The sequence below is a fragment of the Alnus glutinosa genome, chromosome 5, assembly GCF_958979055.1.
Source record: "Alnus glutinosa chromosome 5, dhAlnGlut1.1, whole genome shotgun sequence".
In the NCBI taxonomy this organism is placed as follows: Eukaryota; Viridiplantae; Streptophyta; class Magnoliopsida; order Fagales; family Betulaceae; genus Alnus; species Alnus glutinosa.
In genome coordinates, this window is record NC_084890.1 from 32,479,122 (window position 1) to 32,488,977 (window position 9,856).

Genomic DNA, 9,856 nt, shown 5'->3' on the forward strand with positions numbered 1-9,856 from the left:
TCGCCAACCTAAGAACGTACATCATTATAGAATAGAAAAATATAAAAATTAACTATAATTAAAGTCAACATTTTAAGGACCTACCATCTCATCCAAATCCCCTTGCACATCTAAAAACACTCGGAAACATTCACCGCATTTAGATCGGTTCAAGCTACGTTTACCAGTATACCTACCCAACAACATAAGAAATTTAAAAAAAAAAAAAAAAGAAAAGAAAAGAAAAAGAAAAGATAAAGACTTGTATTGGTTCAGCTAAATTTTCAATTAGTCAAAGACAATATTATCAAAGAGTTCTATCCAAAATTTGTATAAGTTCTTCTCTTGGCCATAAATTTTTGTTAGAGCAATAGAACAAAGAGAGAATGGTTATGGCGTTGAGGTTCTAGGTTAGTGGGTTAGTGGATTTTCCCAATCTCAATCCGTTTCGATGTGATTTTTTAAAACCTCTATTGAAACATTTGTTCAGGTTCTGGGTTTTTGGTGTTTTTTCCTTGGCTGAATTTGAGATGGGTTTGTCTCACTTTGGTTTTTTCTTTATTTATTTTTATTTTTTTATTAATTTTTTTTTTTTGCAGGTGGCGTTTTTGAGTGTAAGCTCTAATTTTTTTGTTTGTTTGGGTGAAGGAAGAGAGCGATAAAGGAGGAGAGGGAGAGAGAAAAAAAAAATTATGATGTAAACAATGAATAAGCAAATTTCATGCCTCTTCTGTTGGATAAAATAAAATAAAATAAAATAAAAGAAGAAAAAAAAAAAAAAAAAAAAAAGGTTGAAAATATATAGTCAAATTTAACTAATATATAGAAGATTCGCCTACTCTGTTTGAAACCAAACAAAAATAAAATAAATAAATAGCCCAACGGATTATATTCACAACACCATCAAACCCCACGGCCTACCCCACCAAAATTTCCGCCCAACCGTTCCATTCTGGCTAAAGATGGCAGCCACCCACGCATTGGGGTGACTTTGAAAGCAAGCCCAATTTACTTGTGTTGTGTGTGTTGATTAGTCAAAAGTAATCCAGATGTCCTAGACCGCAGGCTGCCGCTACACTTGTCGTACTGAGAATGAGAGGTATTAAAAAGAAATGGTCAAAAGGAAATAGCTTTCCAAGGAGAACTACTTTATTTGAACAACTAAAGTCTAAAGCATCATAAAAATATGAAGCTTCGAGGTCAAAGCTTCAAATTCCCCTAGCTTCAACAATGTTTTTGTAAGCATAATTTTTTTTTTTTTTTTTTGTTTTAACGTGACTTCTTTTTTTTTTTTTTGGATATTCTTTTCTTTTGCTTTGAAGATTAAATTTTTATGTGAATTTCCTGTTTTTAGTTTGTGGGTGTTCTTGTTTTAATTCGGTTTGGTTCAAAGGAGAAGATCTAGAATATCGGTGTTTGCGTTTATGAGAAGTAGTTGGAAGAAGGAAATATGAGTGACTTATATATAGGGTGTGTTTGGTAAACATTTTGATAGTACTTTTTTTTAAAACAGAATCAAAAGTAATTGGCAAGATATTAAGAAAAAAAGAGTTTTGAATTTTTTTTATTTTTTATTTTTTAAGTAAAAGTGAAAAAGGTTGTAAAAAGTAATTGATGTAAAAAAAGAAAAAAAAAAGTTGTTATTCTTTTTTTCTCTTTCTAACTTTGTATTTCTCTCATATAGTTTTTGTGTACTTTGGTTGTGCTTTCACTTCTTAATGATATTTCGATTGTTTTTATTTTTTTAACAAAAATAAAAATTAGTTCTTAGTGGGTGTCATATCATGCTTTGGGCATGACACTTAACCCAATTCTTTTCTAATTGTGACAATATCATTCACTAGGTGAAGATTAGAGAGGAAACCATAATAGAAACCGTTGTGATCCTTGTCATCAACGAGCTAGTTTAGTTGATCGTTCATGAATCAAAACTGCTAAAGGGTGTCCACCAGAAAGTTGTGGACAATAGAGAAGAACTGGATAGCATCCGGTGTTTCCTCAAAGATGCAGATAAAGGAGACCTCCAAGATGGTTTAATAACGTGAGTGAAACAAGTGCGAAAAGTAGCTTATCATTTGATGCAATACCTTCTTCAAGAATCTTGGCTGTGGAGGGTTTTAAAAACTTTCAATTTCACCCTTCGAACTTCTAATTTGATGCAATATCCGCCATCTATTAGGGTTAGGCGTAAAATCAAACGGTAGAATGGGTAAAACGATCTTTTGCCATTTGGAGGTGGCCAAAACACCCCTAAGGGCCTTGGGGTGGTTCGTCCAATCTCATTGGCCCAAAAGGGGTGGCACAAGCCACCCCTGTTTTATTTTTTAGTTTACTTTTTTTTTTCTTGATTTTTATTTTTATTTTTATTTAAAAAAAAAATTCTTTGTATTTTTTTTAATGAGGTATATGACACTTGTCATTTTTTGATTGGGTTGTTGTTAGTTTTTTTGATGTCAAATGGACGGAAGTACTATTTGGATATATGCCCATAAGCAAGGTACCGTATGTGATCGAAAACAAAATTGAAATGGAAAAAAATGAAGCTGTTAAAACCAAGAGGGCAAAACGGTATTTAATTTTAATTTTTAATTCAAAATTAAGCGTAAATTTGAAATTTTATAAAAGTTTTAGGTGCATAAAGGTTATTTCACCCATTTTGCCATCTGATTTAATGCCTAACCCAAACGGAGGGGGACATTACATTAAATTAGAAGTTCGATGGGTAAAATTGAGAGTTTTTAAACGGAGTTGGTCGTTTCGAAACGAATAGACTTTCATTGAGTTCAAATTGTATCTTGTCGCAATACACACTTATATAGTAAAAAGGTCAAAAAAAAAAATCGAGGCCGCTACTGGAAAAAGGCCCAAAAATCATAATCACGTAATTGGGCGAGTAATACTATGAGGAGGACTCTTGTCCTGTTTGTATCTTTTTAAATGTCACGTGACTTTAAAATTATAATTAAATCAAAATTTAATAATAATAAACTCAAATTTAATGATAATTTTAAAAGGCCCAAAAGTCAAAAAGTCATAGTCATCCCTATAACATTACTTTGCTTACGCAAACATGTCAAGATCCACGGACCACGCCTAGCCTCCTTTACTCAAACATATCTTTTTGACTCTTTGGTTTATTGTGAGCAACTCGCTTACGCAAACATGTCAAGAGTAATCCCAACGTCCTGACTGCAGCAACAACAGAAACTCAATATATTTGTTATGTCTTTAACTTCTGCTCAGGAAAAAAAAAACTGAAACTGAAACTGAAGCTAATTTCTCCATCGCTTGGGCTACCACTCAAGTCAAAAACAGCAGCCATCACACCACCTGCAAGCTACCTTCCTCTGCCGACACTTTTGTCAAACTCTTCACCCACAAAATGCATCCATACCCAATGTAATTCAAGGTAAAAGCTTCAAATTCCCCTAGTTTCTGCAATCTTCTTTGTGAGCATAGATTTTATTTTATTATTTTATTTAGTTGGACGTGCCTCTTCTTTTTGGGAATTCTTTTCTTTTGCTTTAAAGATTCGATTTTTATGTGGGTTTTCTGATTTTGGTTTTGTGGGTGTACTTGTTTACTCCTTAGAATTGGGATGACTGTCAAAAAATACAGACCAAATGTTTATCTTATTCGTTTCACATGCGCATAGACACACAGACATGTTGAATCCTGCCTTCATCAATGTTAAGAGTAAGGGGTGAGATATCCAATTGTACGTGTAGCTAATTAACTTGCATGGAAATAAAAAAAATAAAAATAAAAATAAAAATGAATAAAGCAAGGAACTAGTTTCTTGATATTAGGAAATGACTTTTGCAACATAATTGGCAAACATAAAGATTGTAACCTAGTTGTTTTGGTTCTTTAAGGTTGCGAGTAGCGACTATCTATTGGACTCTTATCTCGAACTCCTTTTGTAGCTTTGGATCAAATCCAAATGAATACTTGTCGTACTCAGAGAAATTTCAAAGTTCCAACCCATTCTCTAAAGCATCATACGAATATGGAAAAAGAAAAGTGGTTGCCTACACTTTTGTCAAACTCTTCACCCACAAAATGCAGCCATACCCAATGTAATTCAAGGTAAAAGCTTCAAATTCCCCTAGTTTCTGCAATCTTCTTTGTGAGCATAGATTTTATTTTATTGTTTTATTTAGTTGAACGTGCCTCTTCTTTTTGGTATTCTTTTCTTTTGCTTTAAAGATTGGATTTTTATGTGGATTTTCTGTTTTTGGTTTTGTGGGTGTTCTTCTTTACTCCTTAGGATGTCTGTCAAAAAACAGAGAACAAATTTTGTGGGCTGTTCGCTGAAACATTGTCATGTAGTTTTTCTGTTGGGTTATCGGCATTTGTAGTTTACTGAAATTAAAACAGCATCGTGCATTTGGGAGTTCCTTTCAATTACAGTACTATATGGTAACAAGATGTCCAAAATAGTTTATAGGGGTTTGATGGACATGTATGAAATGTTGGGAAACATAGAACTTATCTTTAATTGTAAACAAATGAACATTATTCATTTGTCTGTATCTGTAAAGTCTAACCGATTGCAGAAGATAAATGAGATCAAGATAGAATAAGAAGATGGAGAAATGTTGTTTCTAAAATAGATTTCTGCTTGATACATTTACGTTTACAAGAAAACCATATATAGACTTGTGAGGAAAGACACATCCCGTGAATCAAGTGTAGATAGGATTCGGTACACGTGTGGATCTGTCTTTCCTTAATAGTATTTAGCATAAGAAATTGAGGTACTCATGATCAAGCATTCAGAGTGGTCATTATTGGCGTGTGTACTTTTATTAAGGGTGGTGAAGGATAGGGATGAATTCCACAGCTAATGGGAAGTTTGGAAGAATTTGGAGAAAATTCCAGCGGTGTCGTGTCTTAGTTTAAGGGATGTCAAGTAAAGTTTGGTTGTAGAAATGAGGTTTAGGCTTTATGAATTAGGGCATAATTGACGTTGTTGTGGCATATTGATGTCTTTGTGGTATATTTGATGTATTCATGGCATAACAATGATTACTCTATCATGTGACATTGGATAAGTTCATAGTCAAAATATTCTTTCGTGGGGAATTTGATTGGATCATAGTGTTCTGGAATTTGATATGTTATTTAGCTTAATCTTGCAATTCCTCTTGCGCTATTATCTATGTTGCTTACAAGGCATTAGGTAATTCTTTTATTTTTCATTTTTTTAAAAAAATAAAAAATGAAATCAGAATTAGCTAAAGGTCCCTCGAATTGAGATTGATACTCAGTTAGCTGACTGTTGGAGTTTGTTTACAATTAGAGGTTTCAATAAATATGTCGTTGTATTAGTTATTTGTAGTGCTGGAAGAAGAGACTTCGAATTTTTAGTTTCTTAATATATTGGACCCAGATTATGATGCTGGAAGAATATATCTTAGAGACAAATTGTATTTTTTATTTATTGTTTTTAGCAGTTATGAAGTACTTTAACCAAAAAAAAAATGTATTTTTTTAATAAGTTTTGTTGGAATATTTATATATCTCTAATTGATGTTTTTAAAGTAATTTGGCAGTATAAATAATTGGTTCTTGGATAAAATAGAATTGTAAGAAAATGTTACAATTAAGTTTAATATTAGTTCTTAGTATAAATAACATTTGTTCTTCAAAATTTTTTAACCTTTGAACAACTGTGTTTGCCTTTCCTAATTTGCTTAGTTTTCAAGATTTTTCGTTCTCGTTTCTCCTTCTAGTTAAGTGATTCTCCTGTATAATTTCTGTGTCTGAGTTGCGCTTTCGCTTTTTAATGATATTAAGATTACTTAGAAAAAATATATATATATATAAGTTCTTAGTAGGTGACATGTTCTCCTTTGGGCTTGGGCCATGACAATTAACCCAAATTCTTTTCTAAATGTGACAATATCATTAACTAGGTGAAGATCAAACAGGAAACCATGACAGAAACCGTTGTGACCCTTGTCATCAACGAGCTAGTTCAGTTGATCGTTCATGAATCAAAATTGCTACGGGGTGTCCACAAGCAAGTTGAGGACATTCGAGATGAACTAGAGAGCATCCAATGTTTTCTCAAAGATACAGATAAAGGAGGAGACCTCCAAGATGGTGTCAAAACGTGGGTGAAACAAGTGAGAGAAGTAGCATATCATATAGAAGACGTAATAGATGAATACGTTCTTCACATGGCACAACGTCTTCATCAGCAAAGTTTTCTTGCTTTTCTCCATAAAATTGGTCGTTTATTGAAAAAAATAAAACCACATCATGACATAGCTACCAAGATTCAAGATATCAAACTATTAGTCCGTGAAATCAAGGAACGAAGAGAAAGATATGGTTTTAGTTCCTCAGATCAAGGATCAAGTAGTAGAGCAACAAATGTTACATGGCATGACCCTCGAGTGGGTTCACTTTTCATTGAGGAAGATGAAGTTGTGGGTATTGAGCCTACGAGGGATGAACTCGTAAGTTGGTTGGTGGGGGAAGTATCTAAACGCTCTGTCATTTCAGTGGTAGGCATGGGCGGAATTGGTAAGACAACTCTTACAAAGAAAGTATATGAAAATGAATCAGTCAAGGGACATTTTGATTGCCGGGTTTGGGTCACTGTGTCTCAGTCATACAACGTGTCAAAGATACTCATGTCCATGACAAAGCAAATCTACCAGGCAAAAGTAACTACTCCGGGGAAAATAGACATGACAGATGAGATCACACAAATTAGCCAGCTGAGGAAATGTTTACAGCAAAAGAGGTATATTGTGGTTTTTGATGATGTCTGGAAGATAGAGTTTTGGGAAATTGTGAAACATGCTTTACCATGCAATGACAGAGGCAGTAGGATTATCATCACAACACGCAATGATCTCATTGGTGTTTCTTGTAAAGAATCTTTATATGATCAAGTGCACAAGCTACAACCTCTATCTCAAGACAAGGCTTGGGAATTGTTTTGCAAAAAGGCATTCCAGACTGAGTTTCAAGGGGGTTGTCCAAGAGAGCTGGTGACACTGTCGATGGACATTGTCAGAAAATGTGAAGGCCTCCCACTTGCAATAGTTGCCATAGGTGGTCTTCTGTCAACAAAGGAGAAGGTGCCGTTAGAATGGAAAAAGTTGAACGATAGCCTCAATTTTGAGCTAGAATGTAATCCCCACCTTACAAGTATCACTAACATTCTCTCTCTCAGTTATCATGATCTTCCGTGCTATCTAAAGTCATGCTACTTGTACTTCAGCATTTTTCCGGAGGACTACTCAATCGATTGTTTTAGATTAATTTGGCTATGGGTAGCTGAGGGCTTTATAGAAGGGAAGAAGGGAAAACCATTGGAAGACGTAGCGAAAGAATACTTAATGGAGCTCATCCATAGAAACTTGGTTCAAGTTTCATTTGGGGAACTTGATTATGATATATACAGAAAGTGTAGAATCCATGATCTGCTGCATGAAATCATCCTATCAAAGGCTGAAGAGTTGAATTTATGTCAAGTTTTTGAAGCAAGTAACACAACTTTCCGTGGGAAAAGTCGGTGCCTTTCAATCCACGATGCTAGAGAAAATGTTTTTGAGACAAGTGAGTACTCTCGGGTTCGTTCTATTTTTCTCTTCAACACTAACAAAATTCCTAGGTCTTTCATAGTTAAATTGTTCAAAAAGTTCAAGCTTTTGAAAGTGTTGGATTTTGAAGATGCTCCTATAGATTATCTTCCTCAAGAAGTGGGGAATTTATTCCACTTGAAGAACTTAAGTTTGAGGAGAACAAAAGTGAAAATGCTTCCAAAGTCAGTAGGTAGACTACAGAACCTACAAACACTAAATGTCGTGGAAACCGCAATTCGTGAACTACCAATTGAGATATTAAGGATTTATAAGCTGAGACATCTTTTGGCTCATTCTCATGACTTCGAAATTAAAAAATATAGCTTTCATTCTGAGCGAGGAGTAAAAATACATGAAGGGTTTGGATGTTTAAACAATTTGCAAACACTAGTAATTATTGAGGCAAATCATCATGGGGATGGTCTATTTGAAGAGCTTGGAAAGTTAAGTCAATTGAGGATTTTGGGTATTTCAAAGATGACTGCAGAACGTGGGAGGGCTCTATGTACCTCCATACAAAATATGGTCCACCTTAAATCTTTGTTTGTATTCTCAATTAGTGAAGATGAGATTATAGACTTACAATCAATTTCATCATCACCTCCATTTCTAGAGCATATCCATCTATGGGGGCGATTGAAGAAGTTGCCCAACTGGATTCTGAAGCTTCAGAATCTGGGCACACTAGTCTTATTTTTTTCATCATTGAAGGAAGATCCATTGTCGTGTGTCCAGGTTTTGCCAAATCTAGTTACCCTTTCTCTCATTCATGCTTATGATGGGGAGCATCTGCATTTTGAGGAAGGTGGTTTTCGAAAACTCAAGAAGCTTATACTTAGAGAGTTGAAAAAATTGAAGATGGTAGAAATAGACAGGGGATCACTGCCCAGTCTTGAGCAACTAGAGATTGGGCCATGCCCACAGATGAAGGAGCTACCCTCTGGAATCCAGGACCTGGAAAGCCTAAAGATTCTTGACTTCTATGAAATGCAACGAGAATTTGTCCTACGCATGCAGCCTGATACAGGCGAAGATTATTGGAAAGTCAAGAAGGTAACTATTATCCGTCTCAAGTATAGGATTAAAGGAGAACAATATCAAATATACAAGTTGGGTGACTTGGACTTGTTGGAGCGTCTACAAGAGTGAGTCTTGGAGGATCAAACTGCCATGTAGTTCAGTGATAGACAAGGCATGTGCCTCTAAGCCACAAGACTTCCATGAATTTTTAATTTTTCTTTTTCTAGTTTTGTCATATGTAATGCTAAAATTCTTCACATTATGTGGCCGACTAAGCAAGACTTGCATTGGCCGGTGAGTTCCAACCTAGGCTAAAGTTTGAAATGTTACCACAACCTTTTACACTTTAAATTATGTTCCTTGTTTTTTTGTACTTCTATTTAATTGATATTTTGATGTTTCATCACTAAAAATAGTTTGATACTAATCTATGTTACAACAAGAATCTAGTAGTTGTAATTAGACTTGGGACAACACTAAGGATGTTTTACAATTAAAAGCTTAATTCTTCCAGGGTTTTATTCTCATATGTAATAGTTTTGACAACTTTGAAACTAAGGTGTTCTAATGCATAGTTTATTCGCCATCAGAAATTGTGACTTGTATGCCACAGTATGACATTGGAGTATTTTCATAAAAGAGTAATATTTCTGATAGATTTCCCCACAAATTGGAAATATTCCAGACTTCCAAACTCGCACATTCCACTATCTAATTAAATTATATTAAAGCAAAATTACCTTAAAGAAAGGGTCATGTCGTTTGGCTAAGCATTTTAAGTCTACAGTGTTTAATCAGGCTGAGGAGCATGAATTGCATTCTAATTTACAATAGTTTTCATTGTCTTTTGCAGTTTTTCTTCTTGGCACTTTGATTTTACATCAAATCTTTCAATTCATGGCTTAAGCAACATATAACTGATGGCTTAAGCTAGTGACCTAGTATCACATTAGTGATAATATCAAGATGTTAATGTGTGTTGTCACTATGGACTAGAAATGACAATTTTTTTTATATATATATATATATGAGATATAATACATTATCATCACAAGACATAATTTTTGACAACCTTTATCCATGAGGCAACTTTTACTTATACATTTTTTTACTTTTTAGAAAAAAAAAAAAAAAAAAAAAAAAAAAAAAAAAAAAAAAAAAAACTTAAAGCTAGCTAAGAAACCACCTTGTCACCTGGGCAAGATGGTTAAAAGTTATGTCTTGAGGTGGAAAAAGACCATATATCTTAT

General features: G+C 34.2%; 1 protein-coding gene across 2 annotated transcripts; it reads left to right on the forward strand.

Moving 5' to 3' along the window:
- The first annotated feature begins 3,232 nt into the window (after positions 1-3,232).
- Positions 3,233-8,979, forward strand: LOC133867800 (disease resistance protein RPM1-like). 2 transcript variants are annotated; one of them, XM_062304557.1, is made up of 3 exons: positions 3,233-3,388; positions 3,906-4,068; positions 5,901-8,979. In XM_062304557.1, the coding sequence occupies exon 3, from the start codon at positions 5,922-5,924 to the stop codon at positions 8,733-8,735; it is 2,814 nt and encodes a 937-aa protein (XP_062160541.1). In that variant the 5' UTR covers positions 3,233-3,388; positions 3,906-4,068; positions 5,901-5,921; the 3' UTR covers positions 8,736-8,979. The 2 variants fall into 2 exon arrangements, with proteins under 2 accessions (XP_062160541.1, XP_062160542.1); XM_062304558.1 differs by having other exon boundaries at positions 3,233-4,068.
- The last annotated feature ends 877 nt before the right edge of the window (positions 8,980-9,856 follow it).